Here is a 15,906-nt window from a genome sequence, read left to right as displayed (position 1 = left end):
AGCCCTGCTGTAATAGAAGACTGGGGCTCTGCTCTGTTCTGCTGTAGCTTGAGAAAGCAATTTTACCAAAGCAGAAGGGTCCTGAGAGCAACAGGAGCAGGAGTCTAGACTAGCATAGGAGCAGCCTTATCTCCTGGTTCCCAGGGGATAAAAAAGCTGCATGTGACTCATGGTCAGACACACTTAGCAACTCCTTGGAAGGGGCCACCCTCCTTTTCTGTGGGTCATATGAGATCAGTGGCCAAGAAACACCTCCCTATTACTAAAGGGAAGGTCAAACAACCCAGGAGTACTGATGGGAGAAAACCACAACAAAGTATTGATTCCAATGAGCCTAGCAAGCACATTTTGTGATGCTTCACCTGAAACAGATGCTCCTGATGCCATGAGAATGGGAGGAGAAGCATCACTGGCAGCTTCTAGAAGCCACTCTAGTATGAAGTGAGATATCTGAGATATCCCTATCAGAGAAGTGTGGAGCATGTGATTAAATGCTGGGTTTGTGTGAGCTCCATGAGACTGTCCCAGAGCAGTTGTGGATACACAGCCATGGCAGCCAGGTCTGTGTTCGTGCAGACACAGTGACCACAGTCTAGACCACAAAGCTCTTAGGCAGGAATCTTCCTAAAGCAGCAACTTAATATATCCAAATTCCCACTCCTGCTGCATTTGCCGCCTCCTGGATTTGTCATGTTGCAACATCAGCAGGAAACATGAGCAAATGGAGAGGGACATGTTCTTCAGTCCTGGAGAATAATGACAGCTGCAGAGAAGAGTACACAGGTGAAAAGCAGCAGCAGTAATAATGACAACAGGAGCAGCCCAGGCACCTCATGTCTACATTGCAGCTTGAATTATGCCAAGGAGCCTGCCAGAGCTGGACCAGCTGCTGCACAGACAATTGTACATCTCCAACAATTTCTTATCTAAATCCTTAAGTATGTATTTTTTTTATAGTTCTGATGATGAGATTTTCTACAAAAGGATGCTTGAATGCTGCTTGTTTGGCCTTAATTCAGTGTTCAACATCTAAAGTCATGTTTAATGGCAAGCAGAAAATTTTTTTTGCCAGTAGAAGGAAGTGTAGAGGGGAAGTGAGGAATCAAGTGAAAGAAGATAAATGCTATGTGGAGAATGAATCACAGAAATGCTGATATTCTGAAGTATGGGCTGAGGAAGGGCATATGAGGAGGAGGGAAGAAAGTTCTATCCTGGGAGCACAAGCTATCAACACAAAGTGAGTGGGCTTGAGAGGGATCTGAAAAAGAGTAAAGATGCCTGGGAAGAATAAGCAAATATAGGAGGCAGGTTAGAACAAAAATGATGGTGCAAGTAGGAAGAGAAGCAAGGGTGAGGAGAGTGGGTAGAGCACGGGGATGAGCCAGGAGAGGAAGAACAGTCACACAGGCACAGAGCAGATCTACATTGAAAAGACAAGATCTACCTCATTTCAAGAGAAAAAAGGTGACAGCCATACAGCTGGGATTAACAGTGGTGATGGATGGGATGAAAGGTAGGATTTGATCAAGGAAGGAAAAAAAATTCCACATCCTGGATGCAGAGGGAATGTCTGTGAGTGCACAAAGTGAGGAATTATAATAGAGTAGGTAAGACCAGATCTCTAAGGCACTCACCAGAGATGGTGCAACAGGAATGCCAAGGGTAAGAACATTCAGAGCAGGCTGAAGGAGCTGAGGCCTGGATGTGACAGTGTAAGTGGGTCTAGGAGCAGACTGAGATGGGAAAGGGTAAATGGAACTGTCATTTCTACAGATCATATCAGCAGAAAGTTTGCTGTTCCTCTTTCTCAGGCCCTGGCTTTGACTGAAGCTGTGCAAAATGACAACACTGTCACCCCAGTTTTTTGACAACAGACAGAGATGCCACACTGGCTTAGTGGGGACCTGAGCCACTGAAGTGTGAAAGGACTGTCACAGTGATGATTCTGCTCCAGTGCTTTTGACTCCTTTGAATCAAAAAAAATATCTGGAGCAACAATGGGATTCAGTTCCAAAACAGAGTGCCCAGAACAGCTTAGAGCATTCCTTCCCTTAAAATGAAGGGACATGCAGTTGGAAAACTCAGTTTAGGTGGAAAAGAGAAACAAAAACCCACTAAGCAAGAAACATTACAGGATCCCATCTTATGAACAGAAAAGGTGGAAATTTCTTTCAAATCTATCTCAAAAGCTCTGTAACACTTATTTCTAGTAAAGAAGTTCACATCTGAGTGTCAGCTCTTAGTCAGTGAGGGGGCTACAAAACATCTTGTACCTTCATGCAGGCAGCTAATGCTCTTGAAAGGTACAGCTAGTATTATAAACCTGGAATAGGATGCTCAAATGAGTTGTAAATAACAGTGAAATGAGCTGCTGTGAAAGCTGGCTCCTGTTTCCTCCTAAACTCATGCTCAGGGATTGTTGTGAACAGCCAGAAGAGGCAGCAAGAGAAATCAAGGCTGAAAAATGTAATTAGCAGGTGAAATGGAGCCAAAGAAATTGAATGGGGGAAAATTAGATATCCAGCAGGTGAAGGTTTTAGTGATCATGTGTTTTTTGAAATATAACAAACAGCTTAGAAGATCCAATTTATACTGTACAGTGGGAACCCCCTTAATCCCTCTCAGGACTGTCCTGGTGTAAGAATCACATCACTCTAAGACTACAGAAAACAGGTTCTGTCTGGCATCTCACATTGTAGGAAAAGAAACAATACATGCAAGGGAAGGAGCTGGACACCTCCACTTTCCTAGGAAAGGGAGAAGTGTCACAGCATATGTCACAGTTGAGACAGCCATGACACACAGAGTATCAGCACACAATTTCAGAAGGCTTTAAACATTCACCCTTACCACACCAGAAGGCCACAGGCATCTGCCCTCCTTGCTCTTTAGCCCAACCTTTTATACCCCCAAGTTCATGCATTGCACCTGTGTGCCCTCTGTTCCCTTTGGTGGTTGCTCAGTGCCCCTGGGCACGGCATGGCTCATTGCTGTCAGTGCTGCTCACCTGCTGCTCACAGCTGAGCCCATTGGGGATGAGGCTTGGCCATGCCACTCCCAGTCACCACAAACTGTGCTCCTACAGGTATGGAAGTTTTTTTTGAGGTAACCAACAAATGTTGCTGCACATGTATTGGCTGAGATCATTCCTGTTCTCATTTTACAGAGGCCTACAGGTGAATTTGGTAATCTCTCTACAAAAGCTTAAAGGGAAAAATATGCAGAAAGACTCTGAATGGCAGTAATTTTTTAGGGGTTGCCACTCAGTGCATGATACCATTTGGTTCATATACATTTACTCAGCATTTTGCTGTAAATTTGCATTCACTCAAATAACAGTTAATAAGCCTTTAAATTACTATTTCTGAAGCAAGGGACAAAGTATAGTTGACAGATCTTCCTGAGGATATAACTCAGGAGCACACCTGTGCTTTGTATGTAAAATGCACTCAGTGTGGTGCCAGCACAGCTGCTGATGTCTGCCAGACCTCACCCCTCCAGCTCTGCTCCTGATTCCCTCACAGCAGATCAGCTCCCACATTCACATTCCAGGAAACCTCCCAAGTTACCTGGCTGGCTGCACAAACTCAATCAGTCTGTATCATATAGAAAGACCAACCATATGATCCCAAGGATCCCATGTTGTTTTGAAATGTGCAGTGGCTTGGTAAAGGAATCAAACCTATCAGGCATCAGTTAGACACATTTCCTAAATAAAGGATGGGCTGTCATTTTGTGTGTTAAAACTTAGGGCAGAACAGCTCCCACAGGGACAGCCAGGGTATCTCATGTTTCTGTTATGTCTGTTTTCAGGTGTTGCCATAGCTTGGATTTCATAACTTACCCCGAGAACCCAGAGTGTAAATATCAGTCAATGTAATGAGATTAAGGCAAGAAAGAACAGGCAGCACATGCTATGGGGCTGTGTGTTTGTACCCAAATTCATATCTGCCAAACCTGCCATGAGTCCAGGGCAATACAAAAGCTGCCTGTGAGGCTTAAAAGTCCTAAATGAACACAGCTGGTCTGCCCTGCCAAACAAATAGGCAGGTGGCTTCTCTTAAAGGAAAATATTCTTCCTGAAGACAAAATGTAACAATAGTTGACAGATTTCACTGAAGTACAAGATCAATAATGCCTAAATAGATAGAAATAAGTGTTTATTGTACAGTAATCATTAATCCTAAAGTTTGTCTGAACTCCAAACCTCTGTCAAGATGCAAAGATTATAGAAAAGCTCAAAAACCAGGAGGGCTACAAAACAGATGGGCACAGTGTAAGTTTAGGAAGGAGAGCCAGAGGAATGGGTTATGTGTTCAATGGCACATATTTCAATATTTGTGGAGAACAGTCAAAGCAGGGTTGGTTCCAAAGAACAAAAGACACTTCCTAAGCAAAACGGCAAATCACTCATTTGCCATTTGTTAATTTTTAAAAATCCTAATACTTTGTTTGCGTTATTAATTAGAAAGGAGAGAGAGAAAGAGATAGAGAGAAGCAGGGAAAATTAACAGAGTTGGAAATGTTCAGTACCAAAACTGGATGGAAAGAGACAACATGAGATGTTTTCTGAGGCTGGGCTAACATACAGCTTCCCTTAAGCTGTTGGAAGCAGATGGGCTCCCACAGCTGCATCCCTCCAGTTTCCACTAGAGAGATGCAAAGGGTCCTCATGTCAAGGGATTCTCTGGAGCACAAGAACCAACAGACCCAAGAACACACACCTGAGGGGAAAATGGGAAACTGGGCGCTTGACAAGGCAGAAATGGCAATGAAGAGAAAGATATTCAAGTTTGGGAGGAGGACTCAGGTTTTGCAGGCAGTTTGTGTGAGAGCAGGAAGGATTAACACAGCTGCAGCAGGTACAGGTCTTTCACTAAGGATGTGTTCAATATGGCACTGCTCTTTGGACAGATGGAAGGGGGCTTATCTAGACTAGAAAAGGAGAAATTAATTTGACAATCAATCATACTGGTACACATTATTTCACAATTCTTAATCTATGCAGGATCTAGGTTATTATGGAAAATTAAAACCTAAATACATTTCCAGTCATAGCTCAAGCTACTTGTCTTTAGTAGAAAAAATAATTTCCTGTTTCAAACATCACCATCTTTTTTCCTCAATAGCTTGGAATAGTCAACCATCAGAAACATTACATGCTTTTAAATTATGGTGATGAAAAAATCTTTTTGTTTCTCAACAATGGCATGAGATAATTGTGTTAACTCTTGTAACAGTTTCCTACTGAACTGGAATCTTCATTATACAGCTGAGGCAACTGACTGCAATCTACTTTCTGAGCACCATTACTGTGTCAATTTGAGCCAATTCAGCTGTTTGAAATGCATAGCATACATGTGTTATTGAACAGTTTATTTCAAACTGCCTTTGTTTTATTATCCATCAAACTGCCTTTCTTGTTTAAGCACTAACTGTACTTAGAAAATTTAGGATACTGACCTGGGTATATTTTTCACTGTGTTTTCAGTAAAAATTATCAAAATTATTCTAAAATAAAAAATACTTTTCTGAGAGAGGGAGCTTTCTAAATAAAATCATCTGCCCACAGACTCTCTATGAAACATGCTCTCAGATTTCCCTGTAACATTAATCTTTCAGAGGGAACTCAGATGTTTATATGATGAAATATTAGCAAATCTACAGTGACAACTAATGGTGATTTTCTTTAAAATCCTTTCTTGCTAATCTGATTTTAGAAGATTCTGAAGCACATTTCCAATTTTAAGTATCTTAATGTATCACAGCCACTCCATTCTGTGAACATACAGAAGTAAGATCCATGCAGAAACAAATCAAAAGTATCCACAAAGCATTTCCATATTGGTATCCCATGTGAGGGGAATAATGTAAGTCACATCCTCTCCTGATGCCTTGGTAACCCCATCAGTAAAGTAATACCTGGTAGTGACACTCTTCGACTGAAAGACTATTGGCAAAGAAAAAAAAATTGAGAACAGTGATCTGTTTAAATTTTGAAAAAATACTTTTACTTAAATTAGAACAATTATAGGTTCAGACTTGAATCTGCAGTGAAACAGGCTGAGACCTTAATGAGTAACTCACATGGGTTCACCACATGCTACAAACAAATGTCTACAAACACATTTGGGTGCTCCAGAGGCACAAATTGGTTGTCTCTTTCTTCTTTTTTGAAAACACAGATGCCATTTATGGGTATGTTCCAGTACAGCATTCACACCCATTTACATCTTTGAAGTAAAACTCTCAATTATTCAGCATCTGCCATGCCACACCAACATGTATAAAAAGTATCTTTTATTTAAATATAGGAAATAACATACTCTGCTGAAAGAGTATGTTATCTCCTATATTTAAATGAAGTAGATACTTTTATAGATTTATACACAAATACAAGGAATGCTGCCTCTCAACATCAAGGAGGCTGCACATCACTGGAAAGTAAATGAAACTATTCTAATTTACATAGTTAACAAGCAGTGTGGGACAGACTGCAGTGAAATACCTCACTGTGCAGTCACAGCAGAGAAGCTCAGATACTCCTCACTGATTCCTATGTCTGCCATTCAGCAATAGAACAGGACACCTTTTAGGAAACTGGACACCTGCTGCCTGCCTTTTATCCCACTGTAATTTATCATGTCATGTCTTAAACACAAAATGTAACACAGCATTCTAAACCTCTCAGCAGTTACCAGCACCCACCTTGAGACTACCTACAGATTTACAAAAAATAAATAAATAATGAATAAACCTACAGATTTACAAGCAATACCTCCAGGAATGTATCATCCTCAAACACTTACAGGTGCTCCCTGAACTGAACAAGCCCCAGGGGGATACAGCAGGAGGAACACATCCCACAAAGGACACCAGCACTGGCATCAGTCTCACAGACTCTGTACACAAGTTAATACCCATTTTGTTCCTTTTTCAACTCCTATCAGAACTACAGAAAGTAATTACTGAGATTGGCTGGAATATCTTTAAAATTTCTCACACCAAGATTACCCCAATATTTTGATGCATTTTCCATCCAGTGCTTTTGATTCCAGAACAGAAGTACAAAACAGAACTGAAAGACCTTTTTTTTGCATGAGGACATAAAAACATCCCTTTAATTTTCAAAGGGACATTTTTTTTCCTTTTTAAAGAAATCCACTGCAGTGTCTAAAAAGTGCACCTTTTAAATACCCTTTCCTTTAATGCATAACATGTTTTTTCACTCTGTGGCCTAGAGACAGGCATGTATCTGTTTGCATCTGAAGAGACAAACCTCACTAATAAGTGATGCAGAACTTCCAAATCACTAATAAGTGATGCAGAACTTCCAAATGTCAACAGAGAGTTAGAACAAGCATCTCATGAAGCTTCTCTGCAAAGCAGGCAGATTCCCAGCATAGTCAGGGAGGCACCCATGCAGCTATTTCAGTGCATTCTGGCACTTTATCCTAAAGCATGCTTTAGGTCCAACAGCCTGAATTAAAGCACACTTGTAACTCTCTCTCCCCCTCACTGGACAGCTGAGCAGAATCCAACAGCGCAAGATGTCTCCTCACAGGGTATGTTCACATGTTCTCTCTCCCCCACAGCTCCCCCCAGCCAGGTCCTGCAGCCAGCTCTTACCTCAATGGTGTACTGCTCAAAAATGCGGAGCTGAAGGAAAATGTCTAGCTTGATCTTCCTCTCATGGAACAGCTCTTCCATCTGTACCTGGGCCTCGTCGAGCTGCTGAAGGACGGACTCGATGTGGCTGATGGAGCTGTTGTGGGGGGTCTTGTTGTTGGAAACAGCAGAGTCCCTGTGGCAAGGCAGAGGGCAGGGTTAGAGCTGAGCTTTGAGGCAGGCAGAAGAGCAAGAACTCCACATCTGTGATTCTGTGTGCTGCTGAGGAGCAAAGCCACGCACAGGGGGCTGAGGGAAGGTGTGTGCAACAATCATCCCCTCTGCTCCCTGAAATCCTGCAGCTCCTCACAAAGTTTGAGCTTGGCACAAAGTTTGAGCAGGGCATCATCCTTTCTTGTGTGGTGGACACTGTGACCTTACACACTTTGGGAGAAGATGCACATCAATCTCAAGGGCTCTCTGGAGGAGACAGGCTGGCAATCACCTTTAATGCTGCAGGGTCACCTGCTCCTGCCTATACTTACATCAACAGAGATGTTATTCAGCCTCCTGGACCTTTACAAGTTAATTTTCTGCATTTACCCTATTATTTACAGACAAATTGAATCCGAATTATGAGTGTTTTAGACCAATGGCTAGTGATGTCCTGGTATCCTCTGGATAACGTAGTACAGCAGTGGATACAGAAGACAGTGCAAAAAACCCCCAATACACCTTTCAGAAACAGCAAGAGAGATCCTGACTTGTCTTTTCACTGGGGGAAGGGAAAGGAGATGTGAATGTGACAGGGCAGATAATCCTCCAGTTTCTTTTTCCATTTACAGGCAGCAGATGGGAGCAAACCCTTTACTTGAGGGCCAGGACGAAGAGGGAATTTGCCGTTCTTGAAAGCTTAGCATGGGCACAGGAAAGCCCTGATGGTTCCTTTTCTATTTGTGCTTTCATGGATAATAATAGGCTCACCTATAGTCTGCTATGTCTTCAGCAATTTTTTTTTCCAGTGACTGTTTTACAGATAAATACCATTTGCAGACATAAAGAACTGAAATTTATCCTCAAATGTTCCACACAAGGTCCCTCAACGTTCCGAAGGGCCAGAAAGGAAACTCTGAAGCCAAAATTTAATCTTGGCTTTGACACATTGGCTAAAACAAGATTTAGATGTAAGTTCTACTGATTTCCCTTGCTTATATGGGAATATTACACTGATATTTTTCTCTCTAGGTGTTATGGTTTCTGCCCAACTCCATCTGTCTGTTTTCACATTCATGGTGATCACAGGGTCTCTGCCTCCACACTAGAGCTGCACAGAGGAAGGAGGAATTAAAATAACTAGAGATTTTCAAACTACAGCTTAATCTGAGGCTGCATCCAGTCAAGTTCTGTTTCCCTCAGCCAGCACCTGTCTTCTATAAAAGGACATGAAATAAGTCTTCACTCAGATGCAGGATTATTACTATTCATATATTATCTAAATTACTCAATGAATTATTCAAGACCGGTGTTGAATAATCTCTCACGGGATCTAGAGACACATTTAGTTTTAGAAATTCTTTTTCATTAAACATTTCACTCTTCAAATCAAGCCACACTTGCATTTCAGTGACTGATGCAATACAAAAGTTTAAGAGTTCTACTCTGGTGGGTTTTTAAAGTCTCCTTGGATAAGGCATTGACAACCCCTAGCTAGTCTGGTCTGAGAAAGATCTCCCTACAGAAAAAACATTTCTGAGTTTGCATGCTTCTGTCACAATTTTTCTTGTTCTGTCTGGTGATGAGAAACTCTGGGAAAGAATAAATATAAGACCTGTACTAATCTTTGAAAGGCTATGGATTAGAGTTTTAAAAGAAATTTCAAGTTGAAGTTTAATTCAAAGAAATTATTGGAAAATAAAACCCCAAAATAAACTCTGGGGAACAGAAAATTGGACTCAGTACATTGCTGCTGACTTTGTTTAAAATGAACACTGTGCTCCTAAAACCACTTTCAGTGCTTCCACTGGGAGAAAACTCAACGAGAAAAATCTATTATCTAAAGCTTATATGCGCTGGACTACTGCAAAAAAGCAAGATACCTAACTCTTCAATGGCTTTTTTTTTTTTTTTTTTTACATTCCTGCTTTTCACATCTCACTGGAGCAAGTCATTGTTTTGCCTTTCACAGATGACCAGAAATGTTGCCCCCAGCAGCACCCCTGGAATTGCAGTTCAAAAGGTTTGCTTTGTGTTGAGAACAACAACCACCTCAGTAAAGCACTGATAAGGAAGAGAGAAAAGTGTTTCCTATGTGAACCATGACATGCACAGAGTTTCTAGGCAGGCCTGTTTTGTTCCTGATAGGTTTGGCCTCCTGATGGAGTCACTGAGGTCCTGAAGACCTCGTGTGAAATGCAGTCCCAGGCATGGTATTTAGTTCAGGCAGCTGAGCTTTTCATTGCCTATCTGGAGGAAGCAGAGTGCTCTTACACAAATGATCTTCTCTCAACCAAAATCTGTTCTCTCAAAGATAAGAACAAGAAATGTAAAACTTTCCAAAGCTCCAGTAATTTTATTGCTTTTAACCTGTGTTATGACATGTTTGATAAGAGCAGTGTATTTCATTCTTTTCATTGTTGTAGCATTTGCAGTCTTCATCTATTCTTCACGGCAGGTACAAGGTGATCCACACTGAAATGCAATCCTGTGTTAAGGAAAGACTGCAGCAATTCTAGTTTTTCCTTTATCTGTGTATTCTTTACCATTGCCAGCAGTGATGAAAGCTGGTGAGAGTGGGCACACAGAGAGGCAGCTTCACTGGGCTTTTTTTCCACGGTGTTCTGCTTTGAAAGACTCCAGGATCACATTACAAGCTTTGCAGTTAGTCAGAGTTCTCAAATCCAACACTTGAACCAGCTCATGTTGACAGCTCAGCACTGAAAACTTTTGTGTGCATTTAAATGTTTGGTATTAACTCCATCAGAACCAGGAGATCCATTTGCACAAATATGTTCACCTTGTTCCACCTTGCTCAGAGAACAAACTAGACCCCAAACCAAACTTTTCTTTGTTAAACACAGTTGCCACAAAACCTGCCTTGGTACTTTGCAAACATTGGAGCATGACACTGATTTTAAAAAGTCTCAAAGCTGAGGCCACAGTCACTTTTCCAAGACTGAAGCTAAGAATTGACTATGTTCACATTAAGAAAAACTGGAAGTCCCACACACCACCTTGCAGTTCATCTCTTTCCCATGCTCCACTGACTTCTCAGCTCCAGGTATTACCCTGGCCACTCTGCACTTCCCTTCTGACTCAAGTACAGGCAAAAATCCTTCAGGCCGATCCCACCATCAGAACCAGGACTCCTTGAATGTCAACACTTTCTGCAACCCCAAAAAACACTCCAACTCCACCTGATGGGCGTGTACAGGGTCCCTTTCAGGCTCCACTCCATGGGTGTTCACACTGAAGTGACGCCATTCCAAGAGTTGGGAAGAATAACAAAAAAAATTGTAGCCCACAATTTAACTGCCATTTTTTGGATCTCATAGAAGTGCCCCAAACTTTGCAAACAATTTCTTTGCATAAAAGTACATTACCATGCAGACCTTTGACTGACCTGCTACAGCTGGCCATACATATTCTCAGCTAAAACCCCTTCCCCTCTGGCAGCTCACTTACCAAACCCAGCATGTTTTTATCCTACTGATCTCATCAGCAAAGATGAATAGAAGGATGGAATATCTACTCCTGATCCTTCCTCTCCAACTCTAAAAGTGGCAAGCAATGCCACAACTCCAGTCCCTCTCCCTCCCCTGTGGTGCTGGCAAGTCACACACAGCAAGGGTAGCAATGTCCATGAGCTTTCTGGTCTGGCTGCCCAGGGCTGAATGACAATCAAAACCTAGAGCACTCCTTTCAAATCCCTCATTTATTTTTTTTTCTGACCCAGCAAAGAAAACTCTGCATCCAGGATGACAGGGAAAAGCTTAGAGGAAAGCTCAGCATATGGCAGTAGGAAAATGCTTATTACTGCAGGAGGTCTCTTAAGGGCAGAGCTCCACCAGAGCCCTCACTGTCCAGAGCATCTTGGGCTTTTCCTCTCAGGTTCCTATCATGGCCCATGTTTTTCTGCACATCTCAGATGAGAAGTAAAGGCATCAGATTAGGAAAGCTCAGGGTGAGGAAGATGATGTCACTCTCTTGGGCTGTCTGGTGAAATGCATAAAACCTGGGATATTTGCATATTATAATGTATACAGAACATGCACGCTATGTACATGTGGGTAAGGGCAACCTGTAACAATACAAAGATCTAAATAATAAGTGATGTATTGGACTTGGTTCAGTGCCCAGCAACATCCCTAAAAGGCAGGAAAACTTCACTGCTGTCAACAAAGCTAAAGGCACAGAAAACCATTTTAACAACAAATGAGAGAGATTTCACAATTGCAGATTCTGTTTAAGCTTACTCTGCAAATATTCATTTGACAATACTTGCAGATTAAGAAAGAAACGAAACAAAAACATCAAACACTGAACAAAAACCCCAACCTCCCCCCCACCTCCCCATATTCTTGGGACTAGTCTCTTCATGTATTTTAAATTAGGGAAAAATGCGCTGGTTTAATTCACAGTTCTAGTAGAAGAACCCGCAGTGAAAGAGCCTCTTTGACACTATGAATAAACCCCACATACACAAAGATAAATAGAAGGGTGCTGCATGCAAAGTGAAACAGTGAAGACTGTTAGACACGTGTGTATTTTATTAAGAGGAATACACTTACCCTACGTTGGGAATAACCATATAAATCACGAGGCCTCAGCTCACAACCATTTAACAATCTTCTATAAATATCAACTAAAAATATTCACTTCAAACACATTTGGTTTCATTCATTCCCAGTGCCTATAAATAATCTCTCAGTCAAACAGGAAACCAATGCTGATCCACAGACTACTCTAATCAGTCCACACAAATCACTCCCTGTAATTTCAATAAAACCCTCGAAGGATCTGAAGAATTATTAATAAGAAAAGAATTACAAACTCTCCCAATTGATCCTAGCTTACAGTTCCCTATTTAGGCACCCCTAAAGCACAGCATGCATCAGATTTCTCAACACCTGTGCCCCAGGTGGATGCTTACCTGAGCTGCTGGATTAGATCTTCCCCTTCTTTAATAACATTGAGGGTAGCATCCAGGGTGGCTGTTTGCTGCTGCTGAAACTGCTTGATAAGCTCCTGTACCGCATCCACAGAGTCAGCACAGACATCCTCTAAGAGCTCCTTCTGCAGATCTTCCATCCATGTCCACAGCTGGGAAGAAGGGGAGGGAAATATAAATCAGAGAGGGATTGAGATTTAACCCTTTTGCTCTCTAATTCCAGATCAATAGGCATCAGCTCAAGCTGTATGTTTCACAGGAAAACTGACCTAAAATTTGTAAACCCAAAAAGACACAATTGTTATTGATTCAATTTAAAGCAAGAAAATAAGATAAAAATAAGTTTTAAAAAAAAATTAAATTTCTGTTTATTATACAGCAATAACTACTTATTTTATTTGGATTAATTCTTTATACTAGCAACAAATTAAAATCTCCTACATCTGTGTAACCCTTTCAGGAGCTAAGCACTATCAGCTGCTATTAATTTCACATGCAGCTGAAGCCTGTTGCAGGACAGACCTACAATCTTTGGTATGTGTGTATGGTACTGACTGAAGTCTAACTGTGCCTGCTCAGCTATGGCTTCCCAGGGGTTGAGGTTTTGGGGTTTCTTTTTTTTTTTTTTTCCAGTACTTAAACCCCCTCCTCAAAACGCACTCAGACTCTGCATTTTAACTCTGGGAAAATCCAAACATAGGAGACAGCAATATCACTAATAGACCCCATGAACATCCACTAATTTTGAACAGTTCTGACTACCAGTTTTAAAGCCACAATCGCAGCAACAAATCATCGCCAGTGCTTAGATGAGAATTTCCAGCCAGCTGTTCATCAGAGGTCTGGACAGGGGCAGGAATGCCCCAGCAGCCTCTCACGGGCTGTAAAGGCTTAAAGCGAACAGAGGATTCCCCTTTAAGCTTGTGCTGAAAAGTGAGTGTAAAATTGCACCAACCGAGCTGGCAGCCTGCCAGCACACCCTAATGACTCCACCAGAGACTTTGCTGTGCCACGCCTGCCCCATTAACCCACATTTTGCTGGTGTGTGCTGGAGGTGGCAGCGAAGTCCCAGAGTGGGAAATGCCAAAGGATGCGGTGCCAGCCCCGGCTCCTCCCGCTGTCCCAGGGACTGCAGAGCTTGGTCCCACAGGGACCTCGGGGTGAACATGAAGAGAGGAGGACATTGCGTGTGGGTGGCAAAGAACTGGTGAAAATGTTTATGTTCAAAACGAGTCGTGCTGGATCCCCATCGTGCAGCATTTCCTCTGAGACTGTGAATTCTGCACATCCACATTAAAATGAGAGGAGGATGGGGATGTCTAAAGCTCCAGCTGCCAAAGCTTCTCACAGCCAGGACCCACACCTAAGGCCAAGCACTACGTGTTACACTATACACAGGGTACAGACTTCAAGGATATTGCCCTGGCCCGAATCAAAATTATCAAAACTAGAAGCTGTCCCAGCACACTCATGATACCAGAAAAGGGAGAGCCCAGTGCCTTTTGCTCTGTCCCCACCTCTGCTACTGAGTCCTTGCTTGAGAGACTTACAAAAACAAGCATTACAACATATGCCTTGCTTGTGGGTTTCTCAGAGTCAGCCTTGAATATTTTGGGTAAATGCCTCTGTTTATTCATAAATATTATAATGATAATGGCTTGCCCAACTACTAGACTGAAACAGAATGTCTTTGCTTGGAATATTTACATATTTTCACATTCTTAGGAAAAGGGCGCAGTATAAAGAGGAACTATTAATCAAAGAAACAAATGTAAGGGAATAGGCATGAGAAACAAGTGAAGAAATGAAAACAAATTTAATGAGCCAAATAGAGGGCTCATTTCAGTCGTGGTTTGAGGTCCATGTGCTGAACTTTGGGGAGCTACCATAAAGGAAAATGCATTAGTGACTTTATATGTTAATTATATTGACAATCTTCCTGGTTTTGATCCAATCCCTACACCCACTCAAAGAGTAAGTGCAGCTGGACCAAAACAGAGAAGGACCAGGTTGTTCAGGAATATTATTTCTGCTTATCAGATCTTCAAGTAATAGAGCACTTTGTAAATACAGAAAAATAGCTATGTATATAAATCATCCTTCTGTTTTGAGGTGGGAAAACCACCAGTAGTTTTTAAATTTCTTGTAATTCTTAGTTCCTTTTTCAACTTAAAAAAGCTCAAGAAATTTTCTTTATAAAAATGAAAGTGAAATCAGGAATTTTGTTCATTGTTAGGAATCTGCTATTTTCTTGAAATTATTTTGGTAGGGCAGAGGAGAAAGTTTCCAACCTTCAGAGGAAAATCCTGTGCTCTAAAGTGCCTCCAGAACCCAACTTTTTAGAAGGAGCATTGGGCATTTAAAATCTTACACCACTGTTTGAGTAGGCTTCTAAATCAGTTTTAAAATACTTAAAACATAAACTGTATTGTATTTACCTGGAACCAAAACACTCACTAATTTCAGAGAGCACTCAAATATATTAACTCATATTAGCTTCAGATGTTTCCATTAATGACCTCTGTCTATAAGGATTTGCATAGAAAATCTATCAGAATCTAGGTCATCCTTGACTCAGAGGCCTTTAATCCTTTAGACTCCACCAATCCCTGGAAAACCCTAATACAAAGAATCAGTCAATATTAGTAAGATTAGGAAGATCTTTCAGGAAAAACTCACAATAGGAATCTGATTCCAAAACCTCCTAGGTTATGTGCTACAATTAATAGCACATGGAATAAATTGCTACCATGCCCACTTGTGAATGCCACAGGAATGAAAAGACCAATTCCATGTCACTGCAACACCAGTCAGAACAGCTGTTAATCATAAAACAGGAATCACATCCTGATTGTCACTGCTCATGAAAATCAGTCCCTCTTAGGGCCTGATGTTTCATTCCAATGCAAGTATTTGAACAATTAAAAAAATCCTGACTCTTAAAGCCCCAAGTCACTGGATACCTTGTGCATTTCCAGTCCATGCTGTGACCTACTCTAAGCTAGATAGCTTAGGCAAAGAAACTGTTCCCATTAAAATCTGACATATTGCACAACACAATTTTCATATTTGCAGAAATTGACTTATTTTATTTTTACCATGAACAAAATTTGTGAGTATTTGTCCCATTC

The 15,906-nt window shown here is 41.4% G+C and overlaps 1 protein-coding gene across 1 annotated transcript in view; it reads right to left on the bottom strand.

Annotated features, from left to right (window-relative positions):
- The window catches only part of KALRN (kalirin RhoGEF kinase), a 466,558-nt gene that overhangs the window by 170,582 nt on the left and 280,070 nt on the right, over positions 1-15,906 (bottom strand). Inside the window, exons 12-13 of the mRNA XM_058809387.1 lie at positions 12,758-12,927; positions 7,630-7,804 (exon numbers count right to left, since the gene is read on the bottom strand). Coding sequence (XP_058665370.1) covers positions 7,630-7,804; positions 12,758-12,927 — 345 coding nt within the window. The remainder of the gene's footprint in view (positions 1-7,629; positions 7,805-12,757; positions 12,928-15,906) is intronic.

The sequence above is a fragment of the Ammospiza caudacuta genome, chromosome 8 (assembly GCF_027887145.1).
Source record: "Ammospiza caudacuta isolate bAmmCau1 chromosome 8, bAmmCau1.pri, whole genome shotgun sequence".
Classification (NCBI taxonomy): Eukaryota; Metazoa; Chordata; class Aves; order Passeriformes; family Passerellidae; genus Ammospiza; species Ammospiza caudacuta.
Note: the sequence above shows the minus strand (reverse complement) of the source record. Positions and strands in the feature narration are given on the sequence as shown.